The sequence below is a fragment of the Lontra canadensis genome, unplaced genomic scaffold (assembly GCF_010015895.1).
Source record: "Lontra canadensis isolate GAN:19392208 unplaced genomic scaffold, GSC_riverotter_1.0 scaffold67, whole genome shotgun sequence".
NCBI lineage: Eukaryota > Metazoa > Chordata > Mammalia > Carnivora > Mustelidae > Lontra > Lontra canadensis.
Window position 1 is genome coordinate 7,997,531 of NW_022631061.1, and position 25,639 is coordinate 8,023,169.

General features: G+C 37.2%; 1 protein-coding gene across 1 annotated transcript in view; it reads right to left on the reverse strand.

The window, feature by feature from the left end:
- Positions 1–25,639, reverse strand: part of CCDC169 (coiled-coil domain containing 169) — a 46,150-nt gene that overhangs the window by 18,061 nt on the left and 2,450 nt on the right. Inside the window, 3 exon segments of the mRNA XM_032880067.1 lie at positions 14,729–14,751; positions 14,754–14,765; positions 14,852–14,962. Coding sequence (XP_032735958.1) covers positions 14,729–14,751; positions 14,754–14,765; positions 14,852–14,962 — 146 coding nt within the window.

Consider the following 25,639-nt stretch of genomic DNA (forward strand, 5'->3'; position numbering starts at 1 on the left):
ACGTTATTGGGACAACTGATGAAACTGTATGAGCAGTGAAGAATCCATGCTAATTTCTTGATTTTGATGGCTACATTATGATTGTGTAGGAGAAAGTCCTTGTGTATTGTAGTCAGAAGTGATAGCAACTTACTCTAAAACAGTTCTTGAAAACAGAAGTTTCTTGCACTATTCTTGCATTTTTTCCTGTAAGTTTGACGTTATTTCTAAATAAATAAAATTGGGGGCACCTGGGTGGCTCAGTGTCCTAAGCCTCTGCCTTCAGCTCAGGTCATGATCTCAGGGTCCTGGGATAGAGCCCCACATTAGGCTCCCTGCTTGGTGGGGAGTCTGCTTCCCCCTCCCTCTCTGCCTGCCTCTCTGCCTACTTGTGTTCTTTCTCTCTCTCTGTCAAATAAATAAATCTAAATAAATAAATAAATTTGTAAATCCATCCAACAAAAAAATGGCAACATAATAATTTCATAAACTTGTAGATATATATGGAAAATGTTATTAAGCTGAAACTTCATATCAGATGTGGACCCCTTGCTTGTTCTTCTGACTTTCTTTATAACCACCCTCATCTTTAACATCTTGATTTCTTATCCTTCCGGCCTATAACACACCATCTCTAGCTTTGTGCTTGTTTGTTTCCCCTAGACTCAGTATAGAAACACAAAGTATTTTATTTTCTCTGGTTAACCTTTGGACTACTCCCACAAGTAGAATTCCTAGGACCCCTTTTACTTTTCTTCCTTGAGCCTGCTTCCTAGTTGAATTTTAGATGCACTATACTTTGGTATTATGCCATAACTCAGGGAAGTAGGATGGTTCATTGGGGCAACCTCATGGTAACAAGGCAAGCATAAAAAAAAAAGGTCTCAATTAATGGAATTTATCATATCAATGGACTAAAAAAATCACGTGATCATATCAATAGATGCAGAAAAGGCAATTGACAAAATCCAACACCCAGTTATACCAAAAAGTCGCAGTAAACTAGGAATAGAGAGGAGCTTTCTTCACTTGATAAAGAATATCTTAAAGAAGAAGGACAACAGCAACAACAACTATAATACCACACTTCATGGTTAGAATCGTGAAGCTTTCCCACTGAGATCAGATGGTACAAGACAAGGATGACCCTTCTCACCACTTCTTACAACATCACACTGAAAGTCCTTGCTAATATAATAAGGCAAGAAAATGAAATAAAATGTGTATAGACTGGGAAGGAAGATTAAGAAAAAACTATGTTTGCAGATAACATGATCATCCATGTGGAATACTCAAAATAATCAACAACAAACTCTGGAAGTAATAAGTGATTATAACAAGGTTGCCAAATGACAACCTTGTTATATATGAGATATATAACAAGGTTAATATATGAAAATCAATTGTTTTCCTATATACTGGCAATGAACAAGTAGAATTTTGAAATTAAAAAAACACAATATCATTTACATTAGTACCCCCAAAAGGAAATACTTAGATATAAATCTAAAAAGATATGGGTAAGATCTGGATAAGGATAACTAAAAAACTGTGATGAACAAAATCAAAGAACTAAATAAATGGAAAAGATATTCCATGTTCATGGATAGGAAGACTCAGTATTATTAAGATGTCAGTTCTTCCCAACATAATCTTTTTTTTTTTAGATTCAATGCAATCTCAATCAATCTCAATCAAAATTCCAATATGTTATGGATATTGATGAACTTATTCTAAAGTTTATAGAAGTAAAAAATTCAAAGAGCCAATATGACATTGAAAAAGAAAAAAATTGGAGGACCGATGTTTACCAACTTCAAGACTTACCAAAAAGCTACAGTAATCAAGATTGGTACTAACAAAAGGTTAGATATATAAATAGAACAGAAAGCCCAGAAATAGACCACCCAGAACAAATAGATATTTTTTCAACTATTTTTTCGCAAAGGAACAAAGGCAATGCCACAGAGCAAAGATAGTTTCTCCAACAAATGGTGCCAGAACAACTGGACATCCACATGCAAACAAACAAATCTAAGCCATGCCCTTCATAAAAATTAATCCAAAGTGGATCACAGAGCTAAATGTAAAATGCAAAACTAGGGGCTCATGGGTGGCTCAGTTGGTTAAGAGTCAGACTTCAGCTCAGGTCATGATCCCAGGATCCTAGGATCAAGCCCAGCCATCAGGCTCCCTGCTCAGTGGGGAGCCTACTTCTCCATGCCCCCACTCATACTCTCTCGCTCTCTCAGATAAATAAATAAATGAAATCTTAAAAAATAATAAAATGAAATGCAAAAATATATAACTCCTGATATATAACATCATAAGATGACATAAGAGAAAACTTGGATGATCTTTGGTATGGTGATATTTTTTAGATTACAACACCAAATGCACTATTCATAAAAGAAATAATAAATAAGCTGATCTTCATTAAAATTAAAAACTGCTCCGTGAAAGACAATGCCAAGAGAATTAGAAGATTAGCCACATACTGGGAGAAAATACTTGCAAAACACACATCTGATAATGGACTGTTACCTAAAATATACAAAGAACTCTTAAAATTCAACAACAAACAATCTGATTTAAAAATGGGCCAAAGCTCTTAACAAATACATCAGAGAAGATATACAGATGAAAAATAAGCACATGAGGGGCTCCTGGGTGGCTCAGTGCATTAAAGCCTCTGCCTTCAGCTCAGGTCATGATCCCATGGTCCTGCATCGGGCTCTTGCTTGGGAGGGAGCCTGCTTCCCCCCTCTCTCTGCCTGCCTCTTTGCCTACTTGTGATCTCTGTCTGTCAAATAAATAAATAAAATCTTAAAAAAAAAAAAAAAGAAAAAGAAGCATATGAGAAAATGCTCCACAGCATATGTCATCAGGGAAATGCAAATTAAAACAACAAGGAGATACCACTACTCATCTATAAAAATGGCCAAAATCCACAACAGTGAAAATACCAAATGCCAATGAGGATGTGGAGCAATAGAAACTGTCATATAATGTTGGTGCGAACACAAAATGGTACAGCTTCTTTCGAAGACAGTCTGGCAGGGGTACCTGGGTGGCTCAGTCGGTTAAGGGTAGGACTCTTGATTTCTGCTCAGGTCATGATCTCAGGGTTAAGGGATCAAGCCCTGAGTCAGGCTCTGCAGGGAGTCTGCTTGTCCCTCTCCCTCTGCTCCTCCCCCTGCTTGTTCTATCTCTCTCAAATAAATAAATAAAATCTTTCAAAGAAGAAGAAGAAGAAGGAGGAGAAGAAGAAGAAAAGAAGACAGTCTGGCAGTTTCTTACAAAACTAAACATACTCTTACCATATGATCCTGTGATTGCACTCCTTGGTATTTGCTCAAAGGAGTTGAAACTTATGTCCCTACAAAAACCTGCATATGGATGTGTATAGAAGCTTTATTCATAGCTAAAACTTGGAAGTAACCAAGAGGCCCTTCAGTAGGTGGATGGATAAATGAACCGTGATACACCCAGACAGTGAAATATTATTCAGCACTAAAAACAAATGAACTATAAAGGCATGAAAAAACATGGAGGAATCTTAAATGCATATTACTAAATGAAAGAAGCCGATCTGAAAAGGTTATATGTCGTATGACTGCATCTATATGACATTCTGGAAGAGGCAAAACTATGCAGACAATAAAAAGATTAGTGGTTGCCAGAGGTTGGGGGTGGATAGTGGGAAGGAACACGTGCAGCACAGAGGATTTTTAGGGCACTAAAAATACTCTTTATTATATTACAAGGGTGGATATATGTTATTATACATTTTCCAAACCCATAGAATGTACAACAAGAGTAAACCCTAAGGTAAACTATGGACTTTAGGTGATTATGATGAATCAGTGTAGGTTCATTCTAGTAATGGAATGAATAATGTTGATAATTGGAAGGCTATGCATGTATAGAGGTAGGGAGTATGTGAGAAATCTCTGCACCTTCCTTCCAATTTTGTTAAGAACCTAAAACTGCTCTAAAAAAGGTATTAATTAATTAATTAATTAATTAATTGTCCTGGAGAGAAAACGAGAATACATTCTGGATTTTGTAAAAACTGTATTACTCGGGGCACCTGGGTGGCTCAGTGGGTTAAGCTGCTGCCTTCAGCTCAGGTCATGATCTCAGGGTCCTGGGATCAAGTCCCGCATTGGTCTCTCTGCTCAGCAGGGAGCCTGCTTCCCTCTCTCTCTCTCTCTGCCTGCCTCTCCATCTACTTGTGATCTCTCTCTGTTAAATAAATAAATAAAATCTTTAAAAAAAAACTGTATTAGTCATTAAGTACCGTGGGTCATTAAAAGCAAGATATTTGTAATTATCCATTTAAAAATTATTATAAACATCAGAAATCCTCTAAAATTAAAAAATTATACTATAGTAACTTCAACATTCATTCTAGATTTTCCTTCTTTATTTTACTGACTCCAAAATGAACTATTCTTTAAAAATGGTTTTATCAAGGGTACATATTCTCTCATCCTATCACTTATAATCCATTAGAAGACCCATAACTTAAGCTCTTTCCAAGGAGCTTGTTTTAGCTAATTATATAATCAATGGCCACATACTAGAAAGCTATAGCCTGAAAAGACATACTAAAGCCATAGCTCAATTGAAGATTCCCCTGGAAATTAACCAAAAAGAAATTAGGTACATAAAAATTAATTCTTCTCTTATCATACAGGGGTTGCTTTGTTTCTGATGTTAATCAGTCCTTAATATTTCACCTACACTTGTGTCTTAATTTGCTTGGAACTTCCCAACAGTACATTGAAACAACAGGGTAAGAATAAGAAATTTCAGGATACTTTTACATACGTGAAATCAAACATTCTTAGTTATTGGTTTTTTTTTTTTAAGTCCTTTTCTTCTATCCTAAGTAAAAACAAAGCTGTATTAGCCACCTATCTTTTAAGCAACGATAATTGCTATACTATACTAAAGAACATATAAAAACCACAAGTAAAAAAATCACTCTATTGAATGCTTATGAAAGAAAAATAAAATACAATTAATCACAGCTCCTAGATATGCTGTACTTTTTTCAATGAAGGCAATTGCAATGAATGAATACAGCCTTCTGCATGCTTAAATACCAAGTGCCCCCTTGTGGACAACATTGTTATTAGATTTATATATAAAATCCTCGTTACTGGTTTTGTGTTTAGAGGCTACACACCTGTGTCCAAACTGACATATGATCTTTGGGGAGAACACAAATCTGGTGATATCCGGGAAAGAATACATCAGGAAGAAGTCTCGGATGGGTTCTACAGATCTACCACTAGCCAGATGGCTAGTGGGAATTCCTCTTCTTGCTTTGTTTCTATCACATACTTGAGAATCCAAGATCTCTTCAGTGGGCCTTTCACTATGTGGCTGATATATCACTTAAACACAAATATATTTAGGGGTGTCAATAGTGCTTTAGGCTCACTACTATTAATGTCTGTTTATTAGGTTCTAACTGTATACTTATGAATTTTAAATAAACAAAATTTCTAAGAATGTTCTTAAGGTAGAAATGACCAGAATGAATCCACTGGAATCATGACTGGATACTGTAGTGAGGTAATAGCTCAACAGAAGGTCCAAACTGGGCTGGATGTTTCCAGGCCCCATGAAGCAGCATAACTAAAAGAAGAATCTGACTCACAATAAGGGAATCACATTCAGGAAAATGGTATGGGGCATCAGGATGAATAAAAGAGCAGGGAGAGGGGCGCCTGGGTGGCTCAGTGGGTTAAAGCCTCTGCCTTCGGCTCAGGTCATGATCCCAGGGTCCTGGGATCATGCCCGCATGGGGCTCTCTGCTCAGCAGGGAGCCTGCTTCCCTCCCTCTCTCTCTGCCTGCCTCTCTGCCTATCTGTGGTCTCTGTCTGTCAAATAAATAAATAAAAATCTTAAAAAAAAAAAAAAGAGCAGGGTGATGATTAAGGACATCAGAAATCAGTAGGTAGAACATAAATGGACCAAAATAGAAAATGATATGAGGGGAGAGTCTTGTTTCTTTAAAGGCTCAAAGTGCATGATGAAGAGACTAGTCTGGCTGTTTGAAAGAATCTCTTCCTTCATGCTTTTCCTGCTAAGCAGAGCAAGGAGAGAGATTTTATGGTTTGTCCTAAGGAAAGCTGAAACATACTTCAGAAGGGAAGCTAGGTAAATATCCAAAAGTTAATATTTCAAGAAGTCGATTGACCAAAGGATTAACTTACAAAGAGGCCAATTCACCTAGGATTCTAAATTTACCAATTTATCCAAATCTTGCTTTTAGGAGAGTCTTCCATGCATGTAAACTTATAACCAAAACATATTCTTTTTCCAAATACATTTTTCCATGATGATACTAAATGCTAAGCCATTTTCATTAAGTTTTAGTTTTTAACAAATCAAACATTCTTTAAAATGCTAAGGTTATAATCATAGGAATGTATTCAAAGATTTAGATTTCAGCAAGTTAATTTCCCAATGAGTTGATTTTCTACAAATTGATCAAGAGTCTTTCAGAGAACATTTAATGTCAAACTCAATGTTTTCCTAAATAATGTTTCTCTGTTTCCATACTTTCTCCCTCATGTCTCCCATCACCAGATAGCCTTGTTGGCTTTGGGAGCAGGATCTTCTGTCCTATCTCTGTCTGACTGACAGAGTGTCTGTTCTGGTGAGAGGTTTCCCTTAAGGGATCAAGCTGTTTGTGTGTAATGAGAAACAAGGGAATGCACTGATTGGAAAAAGAAGCAGAGAGAAATAGAAGTGCTATGGTCTGAATGTCTGTATTCTCCCCAAATTCAAATGTTGAAATCCTAATGACTCATATGATGGTATTAGGAGGTGCGGACTTTGGGAGATGCTCAGGTCATGAGGGTAGAGGCCTCATGAATAGTATTAATGCTCTTATACGGGGCACCTAGGTGGCTCAGTGGGTTAAGGCCTCTGCCTTCGGCTCAGGTCATGCTCCCAGGGTTCTGGGATCGAGCCTCGCATCAGGCTCTCTGCCTGCCTCTCTGCCTACTTGTGATCTCTGTCAAATAAGTAAATAAAATCTTAAAAAAAAAAAAAAGACCCTTCAGAAGTCCTTAGTCCACTCCCATGATGTGAGGACACAATAAGAAGGAGCCATTTCTGAACCAGAAATCAAGTTGTTACCAAACATCATATCTGCTGGTACTGTGATCCTGGACTTCCAGACTCCAAAACTGTGAGAAATAAATTTCTATCATTTGTAAGACACCCAGTCTGTGGTTATTTATTTTATTTTATTTTTTTATAGCAGCTGAAACAGACTTTAAGTAAGGGGTCATCAATTTTCTGACTCCTAATGAATCAAGGAAGAAGACTTCCACCATGAAATAGAGTTGACCACAGGGATATGGTAGAAGTTTTTGATAAAGACTTTAGAGTATCTTTTCACAAGAGAGGCTATCTTTCTCTGAGGGATTGAGATCCCCTAAATCTGTTGTTGTTATTATTTTATATACAATAGTTTGCAATAAAACCTATTGAAATGTATGCTAAAAAATACAAATGTCCAGGCCTTATCCCAGACCTACTAAATAAGGGTTTCTGGGCATAAGCCCAAGAATGTGCACTTTTGGTAAGTTATTCACATGATTCTTAGACAGTTTGAAAATTAAAGGACCACAACTCTACATACTGACAAGCAACTAGGGACAAGGCAATACTGGACAGTAAAGGAAAGTAGGAAACTAGAAGGGTCAAATACTGTTCCTGTTTGTGGCACAGTGTCATAGGTACTAAGCTTGAGTGGGCCTAAATAAACTAATCAAAGAATCAACTACCAGAATGGTAATGGTGACAGTAAAGCACTGATGATTACTCAAAACATTGCTGGGGAACCACCTATGGGCCTGTCTACCAGGAGCCATAAAGTTCTGATAAAGAGTTTAGCTGAATTCTCAGCTTCATATTCTAACTGGAGATAAAAGAAGCCTAGAATGCCATATCAGAACCTGAAAAATAGCTACTGCTCATCAGAGACAACATGGCCTAATTATCCTTAACTTGCAGTCATCTGGAATGGTTAAAACAGACTCTAGTCTTCCAGTGAATGACTATAGATCTTTGCTCAATACACCAGGAAATTCTTGGAGGTAGGCAGCAGGTTCTTCTGGTGAATGTAAATATGAGGGGTTAGAAAATGCCCACCCAGTAACCCCGAGAGAAGTAAAAGTTCAGTGCATTTTATTATATCCCTGAAGAAGCCCCTGCTTTCTGGAAGGGTACTAAAAAGCCACAGAATTCTTCTACATTTTTAAGAGGTACCAGAAGATTCACAACTTATATAACGGCACAGCTGAGTAGGTGAAAATATATTGCCCAACTTACACTTGTCCTTATTTCCTTGAAATGGGTTAAGGTTAATTTCACAACAGATTTGTTCTAATGAAACTTAGAGCTCCCTCTAAAGTTCCCATTATTAAGGAAAGGGAAGAAGGGAACTAAAACTTTATCAAGAGACATGCTTACTGCGTTAGGCACTATGCTCTTTGCTTTATACATTTCTCTAATAATCTTTATGACAATCTTGCAAGAGTGCTTAATTAACTCCATTTTACAGATGAGGAAATTAAGCCTCAGAGAGATGAAATAATTTCCTTAGTACCTCATAGTCTGAATTTGAACCAGGACAGTCTAATTCTAAAAGCCAAATTTCTGGGTAAAGTGGGTTACACCCACTCCACTGTGTTGCCCCTTCTTTTCCCACTACACCACCTTCTCTTTCAATAGCCCTACCCTCTAACTTGCTTCTAACCTGCTTATTGTCTTTCCCTTTGAATCAATAATGGGCTGGAACTTCGGACCATGTTCTTTATCCTACCCTGCACCTGAAATTACTTGGAGAACATCCTTCTGCTGAGCATCCATTAAACCCTTCTCCTCCCTTGGCTTCTGTGATACCACTCTTTTCCAGTTCTCCCTGCTCCCTTTCTCAATAATTTTCCTTCTCAGTTACCTTCGCTCAATCGCCTCCTCAGCTAACACCTCAAGTGTTCCATCCTTAACCCTTCTTTTCAGACTGCGTATTTCTTTCCGAACAATCTCATACTTCCGTGACTGCAGGTGACAATGATGACTCCAAGATTCTCTATCCAGAGAGACAACTTTCCATAGTCTACAGCCATGTCCAGGTGCTTGCTGATCACGATCAGCTGTGTAATACACACAAAACTAAACTCATCTCTTAAACTCCACCTGCTTCTGATCCCTACAGTGCTGTTCACTGTAATTATTGCTCAAAGGAGAGTCCTTAATCTTTCTCCAATCTGCTCCCAGTCTCACCCGAGTGTCCATGCACTCACAATATCTGCATTCCTATAAATATCTCTTCAATCTGTCACCTTGCCTCCATCCTCATATACTACTGCCCAAGCTGAACAACTCACTTTCCCTTACTTGGACTGCTACAGACACGTCCTATCTGGTTTCCCTGCCTCAAATCCCACCCACCCTGGGAAAGCCTTTCTCCATGGGGGAAAAGGCTTTTAAACTGTATATTAAATACTTCAAAAGCTTCCCACCACACATAGAAAGGTTCACACACGTACAAAATCCTTTGTTATTGAGGCCCTGCTTATATTTCCAGTCTTATCTCTCATCACCTCTTTTATTTATTACAGACCTACTGAACAAACCGCAGACCTGGGGTGTCTTTCGATTGATCCAGAGGGATTCTATCATCATTTGAAAATGTGCATATCCCATGATCTAAAAATTTCACTCCATGTGCACTAGAGCGGTGGTTCTCAAACTCTGGTGTATATCTGAATTATCCGGAGAGTTAATAAAGAACTCAGAAGTGGCAAGCTGGTTGAAGGATAGGGCTGGCCTTTGTATTTTTATGAAGTTCCCTACGTGATTCTGTTACCTACCAAAGTTGGAGGACCACTGCCCTAAAGCAAGGGCCAGCAAGCTATAGCCTGAAGACCACATCCAGCCTCAGGCTGTTTTTATAAGCCAAGATTTGTTAGAATAAAACCCTACCTATTCATTTAGGTATTATCTATGGCTCCTTTTACACTCTAACAGCAGTATCAAATAGTTGCAGGAGAGATCAAATGGCCTGCAAAGTCAAAAGTATTAAGTATCTAGCCCTCTACAGAAAAATTAGCCAATTCTGAAGGAACACTTCATATCAGGAGACGTGTATAAGTATGTTCCCTATGGCAATGTTTGTCACAGCGAGATTTTGAAAAATCCTCAATGTACGTAAATAGGGGGATAAATAAATAAATAAAGATATCTCTCTGTGTGTATATATCTACATATTCTACTACATACATAGTATATAAATAAAATATAGTAGTAAATAAAATTTATCAGATCTTTATGCCTTAACATGGAAAGAATAAAAAAGGATGATACATACAATATATTTTTACATGCATTTTTAGACACAATATCTGTTAAAAGGAATTTAAAAATAAATTAGAATGGTATATACCAAAGCCATGACCATACTTGCCTATAAAAGGGAAAGAGACAGAAAAGGGAGTAAAAGGGTCCTGAACTCTATACATAGTCCTCAAATCTATAGACTTCATTAAAATATTTGAAATAAAAAAGTGACAAAAATTAAAGATTTGCTAATACTAGAATATATTGTTTGCCATATTATCCTCTGTGGGTTTTATTTTATTCAAAATTAAAACCACAAATAACCTAAAATATTCAACTATAGGGAAAAGGAATTGAACATTAATAATCCAATACAATGAAATATAATGTACCTCTTAAAAATACACATGAAGAAAATATAACATGAGAAATTATTGGTTTAATTGTCCATGAAATAAGGATAAAATTATATATCTATCTATATATATATATATATTTAAAAGGGTTATCCTTATTTGATCCTTTTTGGGGTTCATTTATTTATTGGGTTGTATTTTTTAATCAATATAACATGCATGCAAAACTTTAAAAAAGAGGTCAACAGTAGATATATTTGACTTAATATTTATCTTTGTCTTTTATTTTCCAAATAGTATTAAATGAATACATATTACTTTAAAATGAAATGATACTTAGGGCACGTGGGTGACTCAGTTATCTAAGCATCTGATGTTGGCTCAGGTCATGATCTCAGGATCCTGGGATAGAGCCCCCAGTCGACAGTCAGGTTACCTGCTCAGTGGGAAGTCTGCTTCTCCCTCTCACTCTGCCCCTGCCCCTCCACCCAACTCAAACCCCCCTCCCCGACTTGTGTAAGCTCTCTCTCAAATAAATAAAATCTTTGAAAAAAAAAGAAATGAAATGGTACTCATTGAAAGTGACCTTGTGTGGCAAATAGAGCTAACTGCATAACAGATACTCATTCTACCCTTCTTCCTGCTACTTTACTCAGTAAAACACTAAATTTCGCAGCCTTTCTTGCAAATACAGGAGGCCATATGATGCAGTTCTAGCCAATGAGATGTAAGCGGAGACTCTGCGTGCAGCATATTGGGAAATGCTTTGAAAGAAAACAAACTTGACTGGTCTTTACTTTGCCCTTTTCCCTTCACCTACTTCTTTCTACTGAAAGAGAAGGTGAAGCAGGTGAGAAAGTGAAGCAGCCACCTTATGAGCATGGCGAACAAAGGTTATTCATTAAAGAATGACAGAGTGGAAAGTCAAGTCAGGAGCCTTCAGGAACTGCTGTGCCAACCTGGACTGCATCCCTCTAACACTTCCTGTACGTGAGAAAACCAAACCAAACACCTTACTCCCTTTAAGCCTTTCTTTTACATACAGCCAAATGTAACCATTTACTGAAACATCTTGCTAAAATTAAATATTAATAAATTATACTGTTGAAAGGCACTTTAAAGATTGCCTAACCGATAGTACCTGAAGATCAGAAAAATAATCTTCAAAAAGATTGAAGGCTCGAAACCAGTCTGTATCAGAACAGGGACCAGAAATTCACCCTCACTTAAATGAATCCTTGTTCTAAAATGTTAAAATCAAGTCCACTTTAATGATCCAGTTTGTAAATTACTTATTTAGTATTTCATATTTCTTTCTCCAAAGGTAATTTTTTTTTATTTGAGAGAGAGACAGCACGCTTGAGTGTTGGGGGAGGGTCAAAGGGAGAAGCAGACTCCAAGCTGAGCAGGGAGTCTGGTGCAGGACTCATCCAGGATCACCACCTGAGCGGAAGGCGGTAGCTTAAGCAACTGAGCCACCCCAGTGCCCCCAGATAGTAACATTTTTAAAAAAATTCCATCTATATTGGTAAAAATTTGTATTCATCCCCGTTTTTGCCCATAAGCAAGCTTGAAATTTGAAATTACTCAAAATTAGTATTCAAACTGACATCAATTTCTTAAGTATATCTGTATAGGTTACTCTTAAAGACCAAACAATTTACAAGGATAAAGAATTAGTAAATTTACAAATAGTGTTTTAATTCATATTCTATCCCCCCAAACAATTTAAACCCTTTTCTCTAAATATCAACCTAAGAGAAAACCAAAAATGTCTGCATTTAGAGTATGTATCTGAATTTCATAAATATTGTTTTTATACAAAGAATAAGACTTAGTATACTATCTTTTGTCCTTGAATAAAAGATTTCATCATTAGATATAGGATTCTTGGGCCCCAGTGCTTTTTGCTCAATATTTGGCTACTTCCACCACCAGCTCCTTGGCGAGATTCCTAACACCTGCTGTTAACAAACTCCTCCCGGATTCCACTGTGTAAGAAAATCCAAAAATACTCATGCATGCCTCTGCCCACAGAATAGAAAGAACCAGTTCCTTAAGCGCCTGAACTTTCATCATGTTCCTTTTCTACTGGTACATGGTCCCACTCTTGGTATTTCTACCATTTTTTAAGTCCTTTAGTGAAGAGAAATATAATTCTCTGCTTCCAGATCTAAACCTCTTAGAGAACCACATTTTTTTTCAAGAATAACACAAACTCATCAAAGGAAAGAAATTTTTTTGACAACATGAGTATGTTACAGAGTCTGAGGTAGCAGTTAGAAAGCCAATCAATTGCTTCTTACATATGCTGTAAATTATCATAGCAGGTCCCACCAGCACTTGCTGCTACTCTGGCAATACCCAATTTCTTGGGCTAGCACTGATGATGAGTTATCAAGAAAGTTGGAGTCAGAATATTTTATGTTCTGTAGCTAGTATTATATTTTATATTCTATAGGTAGAATTACAATTCTATCCACAGTTTAGTTAAATACAAGGCTTAAAATGGCCCTTGCAGTAACTTCTAACCACCACAAGATGGAGATATGACTCCATGATTTTTTCCTGACTTTCCAAGACACAGAAATAAAGGTATTTCTGGGTTGAAAATAACAGAGGTGTACAAATTAGGTTATTTCTCCCCTGATAATTATTTTTAAAAATATAATATTTTTCTGTATTTTTCACTAAAGGTCTGCACTTATTCAAAGAGCAATCTCTATAATGCTCTGGTCCTCAGGACCTCTGTGAATATAGCAGTCAGTTAAGTGCTCTACATTAAAGCTATTAAAAAACATGTTATTTCTGATAGGCTGTATAGAATGGCTGTTGTCATTGCACAGTCTAGTCAAATGGGCATAGATTTTTTTTTTTTATTTTTTTTTTTAAAGATTTTTTTTTATTTATTTATTTGACAGACAGAGATCACAAGTAGACAGAGAGGCAGGCAGAGAGAGAGAGAGGGAAGCAGGCTCCCTGCTGAGCAGAGAGCCCGATGCGGGACTCGATCCCAGGACCCTGAGATCATGACCTGAGCCGAAGGCAGCGGCTTAACCCACTGAGCCACACAGGCGCCCGGGCATAGATTTTTTTAAAAAGAGAATCCACCTCCACATTTCCAGACTCTCTGATTCTGAGCAAATCACTTAATTTTTTTAAGTTCAGTGTCACATGCATTAAAGGAAATAATATTAAATTTTATCTCATTGGATTGTGTAGTCCTGCCAATTTAGCAGAGTATTGTATTTTCATTTTCATATAAAGTACCCTTGGTTTTTTTTATAAGATTTTCATGTTTTCCTGAATATTCTTGAAATTAAAATTCAGCAAGAGTTCTAAAGAAAAGCCTACTTCCAAGCATGCTTTAGACTTGGCATAAGCCATGCTTTAGGTCTTCTCTACATTTAAAAAAAATAAGCATTTAAACGAACGAGAAACAAATAAATGTGTTTTGTAAAGTATAAAACATATATAAATTCAAGGAATTTTTCCGGAGGAAAGGCTGTCACTAGGCCAGCCCAAAGAAAAAGTAGGTTGATCAGTACAATAAGGTTTCTTTCATGTCATAGGGTAATTTTATGGGTTCTCTGTTGGATTTTATACATTGTGTATGTGAATGTGAATATATGTATGTGTGCATATCTACATGTATATATGTATATTCCAGAGGAAATAGAATGGATATGTTTTCAGACAGTTATGAAATATATTTTTGTATTTAATAGGCTCTTTTAGGTTGCAGGAAGTAGACACACTCAGGTTGCACCTGGACTAACTATTGAGATTCTTTTTCTTCCATTTGGTATGTATCTGAAACTCTGCCCAGCTTTATAAGGTAGAGATTAAGTTGAAGGATCTGCTATAGGATTCCTTACTTCCTAGAAACAGTTCCACTGAACAAAATATTTTATTTGGAACTTGCCACAGTCTTCAAGCATTTTTTGGAAGCTGCCTAAAAAAAAGTACAAAATTTTTTTCCTTCCATTATTCTTTTTGCTTAACTAGCTTTTACTTACCACTGGCATTTGTTCATAAACACAGAAGACAATCTATCTACAACAAAACAAATATGAAAATATTAACAATATTTTATCACTTTTAATTCAACTTACAAAACATATATATAGTTGCTTCTGTACCTTGAGAATTTCCACGGATTTTTTCCATTTTATCTTCTAGAGAAACAATTTGCTTTTCTAGTTGATCATTCAGTTCAAGTTGTGTCTCATAACGAACTTTCCATTCACCACCTGATGGGAAAATGGGGTTAAATCAAGATCATCTTGTCACCTCTCATTTATCTACAACATTAATCAGCTCATTTAAATCTCCTTTAAAACAACATTAATCAGCCCAATCCTACTGTACTTTACTTTGTTAGCAATGTAGATGAACAAGAGTGAACTAATTTTTAAGTTTGCATTTCTCTGTTTGATAGGATCTTTCAGATTGCAGACAGTAAATTCGCAGCAGATTACCACACAGTCAGACTTCACTAGGACTATTGTGATTCCTGGTTTTCTCAATCCCTAGGTCTTTTGTCTGTTAGTTCCTCACATATCCTTACAAGGAATTCTATTTTTTTTTTTTTTAAGATTTTATTTATTTATTTGACAGACAGAGATCACCAGTAGGCAGAGAGGCAGGCAGAGAGAGAGGAGGAAGCAGGCTCCCCGCTGAGCAGAGAGCCCGATGCGGGGCTCGATCCCAGGACCCTGGGATCATGACCCGAACCGAAGGCAGAGGCTTTAACCCACTGAGCCATCCAGGCGCCCCACTTACAAGGAATTCTATTAAAGGGACTATCGGAACGTGTTTCTTTCCTTGGAACTTGAAATATCCATACATAACAGCTTAAATAGTTCTAGCTTCCATCCAAAGTCATGTCCATTTTTTTTTTCCTTTGCAAACAAATTCTTAAGTCCTTTTAACAACCACCACTTACATGTTTGCTATGTAAAAAGTACACAATCACATATATAATCACATATATTAACTAATCCTCATTTGAAAAAACTTTGTTACCTGTTCTACAGATGAGGAAACCATGGCTCAGACATGTCAAATAACATTTTTAAAGTGAAAAAGTCAATAAATGGGGGAAGTGGGATTTGAATCTGGTTTTATCTGATTTCAAAGTGTATCCTCTTAATTGCTATGCTAGTACATGCAGCTGCCTATTCAGGCATCTTCTCTTATCCATAAGCAGGTTTCTTTCACCAAGCCCCTTGGATTATTAAGGCCAAAACAATTTTCTAATTGCTATAGGAGGGGAGGAGAATACAGCCTAGAATTAAAACATCTTTGGTCAGCTTCAAAGTGCAAAGCTAATTTTTTTTTTAATCTTGAAAGTCATGGTTTATAGAGAGAAAAAAGTTGGCTTCCTTCTAAACTTTAAATGCTCTGGGCACCTGGGTGGCTCAGGGGATTAAAGCCTCTGCCTTCTGCTCAGGTCATGATCCCAGCTCAGGTCATGATCCCAGCATCCTGGGATCGAGCCCTGCATGGGGCTCTCTGCTCAGCAGGGAGCCTGCTTCCTCCTCTCTCTCTACCTGCTTCTCTGCCTGCTTGTGATCTCTGTCAAACTTAAAAAAAAAAAAATGCTCTTTACATATATGAGACAATTTCTGCTCCATTATAGTTGACAGAGGAATCGAGGTAGGAAGAGTATTAGCACATACCACTGGCCTCAACCTCCTCAGCCCGGCCACACGTCTCCCTTAACCCCCTCACCTCTAGCAAATATAGTGTTCCAAAAACAGAAGCAGGAACACCCTCCCAAACTGAAGTTGAAAGTCATTAATCCAAATGCTTTAGGAACAAAAAGGAAAGAGAAGCCTGAGAGACTGAACATTTATCCAAAATATACCACTGAGTCCAAACAGATGCAATTATCTATATAACTGGCTAGCTAGTCTCTGTAATTGGACCTCTTTCCCCCACCATGGGAATGGGGGCTTCCGAGCAAAATCAGAAGCTACCAAAAAATTTAAGAATGTAATTTATTTTTAGCACATCCAACAATAGTCTAGAAATGTTTGCCTCCACTTTATTGATCTATGGGGCGCCTGGGTGGCTCAGTGGGTTAAGCCTTCGGCGCAGGTCATGATCCCAGGGTCCTGGCTGGGATGGAGCCTCACATCGGGCTCTCTGCTCAGCAGGGAGCCTGCTTCCTCCTCTCTCTCTCTCTCTCTGCCTGCCTCTCTGCCTATTTGTGATCTCTATTGCCAAATAAATAAATAAAATCTTAAAATTTAAAAAATAAAATAAAATATTATTGATCTAGAGATCCTCAAATATAAGTAAGCCTAGTAGTTAACCATCATGTATTAATATTAATAAGTGCCAGGCCCTGGTGGTAATGATGTCAATATTCACCTTCCCCAATATGATGAACTGACTGACCTCAAATGTACGTACACGCTCAAACGTGTAACTCCTTCAGTATACACAGACTGCTCCTAATTATAGGGCACAAAGGACAAAGAGAAAGCATATTGGCTGCTGAATTACAGGAGAAAAATTTAAAATAGTAGTGTCTATAAAAAGGGAAAAAATAGACTTACGCTGCTCTGGGGTCACAGGGTGACCTTCATCGGCCCTTGTGGTACTTTCACCTTTGTGGGCCTCTTCCTCTATTAAAAAAAAATATTAAAAATTCTACTTTGCTACTATGTTGGTATAAAGACAAATATACTCCAGACTGAATCATATTCCTTTTTTTCTTCTCATGTGAAAATAAAAAATCTCTTTGGCCTCTAAAATTATCACACAAATCACATCAAATTCCTACTTACCAAGTATTTCCTTTTTCTAAAAAAAGACCACACTGATTATTTCTTTCCCTACCACATCTTGTTCTATGATAGCCCAAGTACCAAAAATATTAAGGTGTATCATTTTTGTATAATTCTTAATTGGTCTTTAAAATGCAATAATGTTTAAATTATATTTTTAATTGGGAATAAAAGTGGCAGTTAAAAATAGCAAGTTTTTTTAAATACACTTGATACTAAGGGCAGGTAGGAGACATCTGGAACAGCCAAATAAGAGATGTGGTGCTACCTTTGAGACAGCCCCAATACACTTGACGCCAAAAAAGATGATACCTGACCTTCAGCACAATAGCAGCCAACCTATAAAGGCCAACAATAAACGTACAAACAAGCCATTATTTAAAATACAGATTATGAGGATAAAAATTTAACAGAAACATTTGTGTCCCTTGTGGTGGAAAAAATACCCTGAGCAATACTTCCATGAACCATTGCTCCTTCAGTCATTTACAAAGAAAAAAATAAGCACCAATTTTTAAAAAAGATTCATTTTGAGAGAGAGAGAGAGAGAGAGAGAGAGAGAGCACATGCCTGGGAGTGGGATAAGGGGAGGGGCAGAGGGAGAAAGTCTCCAGCAGACTCCCGACTGAGCATGGAGCCCCATATCAGCTGGATCTCTCAACCTTGAGGTAATGACCTGAGCCAAAATCAAGAGTATGAAGCTTAACTGACTGAGCCACCCAGGTGCCCAAACCAAGCACCAATTTTTAAAGAAAAATCAAATTGCTTTGCATTATCAAAGAAGGATCTTGGCTAGGATCAGTGCAATGAAAACCAAAATCAAACCAAAATTTGAAACATTGTAGAAATTTGATTCATGTCCAGTTTTATGAATTGACCTTGGAAGAGGAAGTTCATAAAGTAAGAGAAAATTAAATTATGGGGTGCGTGGGTGGCTCAGTCAGTTAAGGATCTGCTGCCTTCGGCTCAGGTCATGATCCCAGGGTCCTGGGATCAATCCCCTCATTGTTGGGTTCCCTGCTCAACACAGGAGTCTGCTTCTCCCTCTTCCTCAACCCCTCCCCCTGCTTCTGTGCTTGCTAATAATTAAATAAAATCTCTTAAAAAAATCAAACTAAAATAAGTAAATAAATAAACTAAAAAAAAAAAACGAAAAAATTTTAAAAATAAAAAAATTAAACTAGGTAGAGTTCTACCTTTTAGATACGGATTTTTATTTATTTATTTTTTGTTTAGCCTAAGAGAGATAGCAGTGTTAACAAAAACAAAGCCCCAACAATCAACAATGCCAAATAATACATTTTTAAGTGTTAAAAACAACACAGTGGAATTGGTTGAAACTTGACTCTGCATAAACTTTAATAATTCAGTCATGTTTAGTTGCGCTGATCGCTGTATTTATAAGGATAACAGTGATGAAGTTATGTTAATTTGCAAAGACTTTGTAAAATAAGAAAATGTTAACAAGGAAAGGAAAAGGCCTAATATGTGGCACTGTACTGGGTATTAGGAATACAAAAATAAGACACAGTCCCTGCAGTCAATCAGCAGTAGGACAGATGGTGGTGAGGGAAGACATACGGCCAGAACATTTGAGAAAACTTGGTTAAGTGGATGCTATGGAAAACACAAAAGGACATCCAGTCTGGAAGGTGGCAGAAGACACTGAGAGATAGGGAGGTCAAGATTGAAGAGGCTCAGGAAATGCTCTTGGGAGAAATGACATTTGTTCCAAGCCAGAGGAGGTGAGAAAGGATTTTGAAGCAGCAAGAACAACATGAACAAATGAAAAAAACTCCTGTGGCAAAGGTGTCCCCAACAAAATTTTCAGATTTCTTGAGGAAAAATATCCCCAAAGTAGGACTAGTTGAGTCATGTCTCTACCACTTATTAGCTTATTTATGTGATCTTGAGGAAGTTACCTTTTCTGTGCCTCAATTTCTCATCTCTAAAATAAGGATAATTGAAGTTCTTATATTATAGGATATTGGGAGCAGTCATTAAAATATGTAAAATACTTAGAATAGAGCAGGGCACACAGCAAATACTATAAAAGTTAGTTGATATTGTAATTATTTTCAACTTCTCCTTCTTCTTCTTTTCTTTCTTCTTCTTCCTCTTTCTCTTCTCCTTCCTCCTCCTTCTCTTCCTGTTCTTTTTCTCCTTCTCCTCCTCCTCCTTCTTCATCACATTATCATCATCAACACCGGCAGAAATTTACTGCAAAATTGTTCTCCAAAAGGGTAGCACTATATTGTTAGCAGTAATGTATGAAGTTACAATTTCACTTAAAAAACACAAAATATTTACTTCTTCAATAGCAACAAATTGTTTCAAGTTTCTTTGAAGAAAGAACAAACTGGATATCTTCCATATGCATAAACTGTCTCTGTTCTACTCATATTTATCTACTGGGAACTTTGTATTTTCTAATCAAATTGCAGAGGATATAGATGTAGTAAAAATATGGACCTTTTGTCCACCATGTTGGCTACTAATATATTTCCCATAATGCTGTCTCACTTCTCACACTATTTTTTATTTAAGGGAAGGTATTTGTCAAAATGAAACATATTTTCCTCAATGATCTATTGTCTTAAACTAAGAAAGTCCTTCTTTAGCCATAAAAGGATATATACTCATCAATATTTTCTTGTAATTAAAAAAATATTTAATCCTATAATGCATCTGGAAGGTTTTTAGAATTAAGTAAGCAGTGACGATCTAAAGGGATTTTTCTCTAAATGTTATACCAATTTTCCAAACAGAACTTATTGAATAATTCATCCCTTTTCCTTTAGCTCCTTTAAAGGTCTATGTGATGACACAAATTCCAATAAAACATTATTGATAATTGGCTCTTTGGCTCCAATTCTCTGCTCAGAAGCCTCTTCTCAAACTTGGGCAGGCAGGCCAAAGTTCGTATTTCTTGATGGTGGGAGAAAGGACCACATAGCAATTAGAAAGTTGTTGTGGACTGAATGTTTGTGTCCCCCTAAAATTCCTGTGTTGAAGACCTAACCCTCATGTGACTTTATTTGGAGATGGAACCTATGAGGAAGTGCTAAATGTTAAATGAGGTCAAAATGGCTGGTACCCTTATAAGAAGAGGAAGAGATACCAGAATCTGCTGTCTCTGCCATGTAAGAAAACAATGAGAAGGTGGCCATCTGCAAGACAGGAAGTAGGCCCTCACTGGGATCCAAATTGGCTTGATCTTAGACTTCCTAGCCTCTAGAACCATGAGGAAATAAATTTCTGTTGTTTAAGTCACCCAGTTTATGGTATATTGTTATGGCAACCAGAGCAGACTAAAATAAGGATCATTTGGTACTTTCCTATTTCAATGTATGGTTCAGGTTTTGTTTGTGATAATCTATTTCCCACAAGTATCATAAATGAAAATAGTTTTCTTCTTTTTTTCATAGGTAATCGGAAGATGATTGAAAAGATGGGAGTTTTTAAAAATTAACAATATCTTGACCCTGAATTTCACAGCATTACGATATGGTTTAAACAAACCAGAATCTCTTTCTCTTCTATCGGCTACTGGCTGAGTTGTGATCACTTCCTTCCTCCTCCCAAATTCATATGCTAAAGTCCTAACCCCAAAGACTCAGAATGTGATCCTAATTAGGGATAGGGCATTTAAAAGAGGTAATTAAGGAAAAAAATACTACTAATAAAAAATAAAAGAGGTAATTAAGGTAAAATGAATCATATGGATAGCCATAATCCAGTATGACTGGTTTTAGAAGAAGAGATTAGAACAAACATACAGAAGGAAGACCATGAGAAGACACAGGATGATGGCATCTACAGGCCAAGGAGAGAGGACATAAAAGAAACCAACCTTGCCAACATCTTGATCTTGGACTCAGCAAGGCATGTGCTAAGGCTACAAACTTTCCCAATTTCATTTTATTCCTGGGTTTCTTTCTAGTGTAAAATCTCTTATATTGAAAAAGGTGAGAATTCTGGTTAAACTGTTATTACTGCCTTACAGTCATAGTCTTCTGCTGTCCTTCATATAAGTTCTGAATATTTCTTATCAAGGATATTATCAGATATTTTATAGTTTGGGCTGAAATTGGGAGCATAATCATTTAAAAATCCTATTTTTGAACTGATTTTTGCTGGTGGATTTTTTTTCCCCTTAAATAAGCATTTCTTCCATTACTGCATTAAACCACTTCTTAATTCTTTACTAATACAGTTTTTCAACTGATCTCTGGAAAATTCTGGATATCAGATTATAAAAGCTAAAAATTATAATAATTTTATCTCTTCCTATCTAAAATCTACAACTCTTATGTCTGTTCATATTTTATTGCTTGACTGAAACTTTCAAAAATATTAAATTTTAATGGTGGCAGTTGGCATCTCTGTGTTTTTTTGGGTGTTTTTTGTTTTTTTCCCCAGGAATAGGAATGCCTCTAATGTTTCATCACTAAGTATTAGACCAGTTTAAGATAAATAGAAGTGTTCTTCTGTTTAAAAAAAAAGGAATATAAATTGAATTTCATCAAAATATTTTTTTAGCATTTACTGAGATGAGTTAGAAAACTATTTGATTTGTGAATATATTAGTTAATAGCCAAAGTGGCTTGTGGATAGAAACCAACCTATAAATAAATATTTGAAAGAGCTCAAAGGACAGGTCCTAGATTTAGATGTAAATTTTTGTGTTGTCAGTATACAGCTGGGATTTAGTAGCATATGATCAGAGGAGATCACCTAAGTAGTGGGTGCATGAGTTCAGGAGAGAACAAAACTGCCTGTGCTGAGTAAATCCAGCCCATTTTTAACCCTAGATGAACAAATGCTCCAGAGCCTCCATAAATCAAGTTTCTCTTCTCTAGATGAAAAAATACTGAGAAACAAATAAGCATAAGAGGTGGAACAAGAGGCTAAGAGTGTGGGCTTTGATGCCAGAATGACTAGATTCAAATGCAGATCACTCACCACTTCTGTAGCCTTGAGAGAGATACGTAAGTCTCAGCCTTTTCATCTATAAAATGGGCTAATAATAAGTTTCAATTTTTAAAATACACTTAGAGCTCTACATAAATGCTGATTCTTCTCACTTTTTTTTAAAAAAGCCACCTGAACATCCTTTCCTGCTCTTTGTCTTTTCACTGAGCTTTAAGATGAACTTCAGATTTAATCAAAACATAAACCACTTTTGTGCTCACCTCAGCAGCATATATACTAAAATATAAACCACTTTTTCTGCATATAGTTTCCTATGAACCCTAAAGGGCTTCGAGAGGCCACTATAGAAATGTGAAGCCCTTTGAAGTTTATTTGCCATTTAGCCTAAAAATTAATAGTTATAATCCAGATAGACTAAAGAAGTATAAGATAAGCAGGTCAGAGTAAAAACAGTAACCACTCTTGAAGAGTTCTGCTGCACATAGAGCAGTGAAAGATGACAGAAGAAGAGGAAATGTGGGGCCAAAGGAGCTTTGTCATTTGTTTTCTCAACAAAATAAATTAAGCCCATCTGTATGCTCTTGGAAAAGATCCAGTGGAGCAGGGAAACAGCGCAAAGAGAGAGGACAAACGCTTAGGAGTAATGTGCTTGGTAGGCAGAGTAGTTAGGATCTGTCACACAAGTGGAGGAGTCACCTTAGATAAGAACATGCAGAAGAACAGGAGGGAAGGAAGAGGATGTGCAAAGATACAGGCAGGTGGGTAGCTTTCTTGGTAGAAACCTGTGGAAATCTTCTGATTGTTTCTCTTTTCTCTTTGAAAGTAAGCTCATTAGCTGATAAGGAGATGGGGAGAGGGGTGATGGAGATTTGGGGACAGTGGTAAGTATGAAAGAATCATCTAAACAAATGTACCCAGAGTGGCCCCTTGGGCACTATTTCTTTTATAATATGAAAAGTAATAAATTGGGTGCCTGGGTGGCTCAGTTGGTTAAGCGTCTGCCTTCAGCTCAGATCATGATCCCAGGGTCTTGAGATTGAGCCCCACAACCGGCTCCCTGTTCAGCAGGAAGTCTGTTTCTTCCTTTCCCTCTGCTGCTCCCCCTGCTTGTGATCTCTCTCTCAAATCAAGTCTTAAAAAAAGTAAAAATTTTATTATTATTTTTTAAAGATTTTATTTATTTATTTGACAGAGAGACATTGAGAGAGAACATGAGAGGGGGAAGGTCAGAAGGAGAAGCAGACTCCTTGCTGAGCAGGGAACCTGATGCAGGACTCAATCCCGAGATTCTGGGATCATGACCTGAGCCGAAAGCAGTCTTAACCAACTGAGCCACCCACGCGCCCTAAAAAGTTAATTTTAGAACACGTTTAATATTGCCCTATTGGCTTCAGGATCAATACAAACGAATTAGCATCATATCAAAGACTATTCTTCATTTGTCTTCTTCATAAACCTTAATCTCATCTCCTGTCATATTTTCAGGACAATCTCTATTCCATCTTTATCAATTACATAACAGTTCTCCTCAAATGGCATTATGTTTAATGCCCCCTGTGACAGATTGTATTTTCCAAAGACGACTGAAATAATATATACCATCCCCTATATTCTTCTGTACTGTCAACTTGATAAGTAGAGTTTCCTTCTACAGCCCCTTGAATCTGTGACTGTTTTGACCAATAGAAGATAGTGGAATCGATATTGTACCAGTTCTGGGAGCAGTCCTTAACTGGCCTGGCAGTTTCTGTCACTTGTGCCTTTTGAAATGCTTGCTGTTGAGATACATTTTCTTGGAACCCAGGCACCATCTGTGAGAAGCAAAAGCTACAAGAGCCAGGAGTAGGTATCTCTGATAGGCAGTACCCTGCCAGACTCCCAGCCAACAGCCAGTAACAAATGCTGGCTATGTGAGTAAGTCATTTGGGAATGTCCATCCCAGTTGAACCTTCAGATAACTGTGCTCCAGACATCTGACTGTAATCACATGAAACCCCAGTTACTAACTTCTCAAGTGAACCCAGTCAATCCACAAAATTGTGAGATAATTTGCTAATTCAAGCTCCAAAGTTATTAGGTGGTTTGCTCTGCAGCAATAGATAACTAGAACTGTTCAATGCTGATGTGGTAGACAGCAGTTGTCAGAGGAATAGTGGTACTGGCGGATAGATAATTTAGGAAGAAATGATATGCTATATAATCTTAGCAAGTTACTTAAATTCCTAAAATCCATATTTCCATCAATGGGGATAATAATAAGGACCTTACCTGACATAGTTCCTGGCTTTATTTAAAGAAGGGGTATATATTTCTGACCCCTTCACCTTAGAGTTTAGCTTTGGCCCATGGAGGAAATAACTTACTTGTCCATCATTTTACCTTTTCTTTTTATACGCACATACCAGTTCCTCCCCGTAAGATTTACTGATACCATTTGTTGGGCTTACATTTTACTAATGGGCATGGTTATTGAATTGCATGTGTATCTGTGAGTGTAACCTGCATTGCTGTGCATGTGACCTGTTTTGTCTGTAACTGGATAGATGAGAAAATTCCAGCTAGTCTTGCCAATTCAACTATTTGGTAAGTGCACTCACAGTCTCCCCACCAAAGCCAGTTATATATATCCCAGATATAGATGTGGAGACATAGGGAGCTACTTCAGCCTTAGGACAAAGTAGTGTTCTCCAATCAAGCTTTAAGAGAGCATTGGGTACTTAAGAAAAATAGCATTTTATTTATCATATGATTACTAACTGTGTTTGTTCATGGCTTCCCCAACAGAAAAGTATAAATGGATTTAAGAACCAAAGTCCAGGGGTACTTGGGTGCCTCAGGTGATTAAGCCTCTGCCTTTATAGCTCAGGTCATGATGCCAGGGTCCTGGGACAGAGCCCCACATCAGACTTCCTGCTCAGTGGGGAGCCTGCTTCTCCCTCTCCTCCCCACTCATGCTCTCTTTGCTATCTCTGTCTTTCTCTCTCTCTCTCAAATAAATAAAATCTTAAAACAAAACAAAACAAACCTCTACCACCTTAACCTAAGAAACTCCTTTAGCATTCAGTTCAAACACTGCCTCCTCTGGAAAGGCTGCCTTTATGTCTTCACCCAAGTTGTGTTAGGTTTCCTTAACTAAGTTTCCATTTCTCCTTACATCTCTTCTAATATTCACATTTTGTTTGATACTTTCTCCCT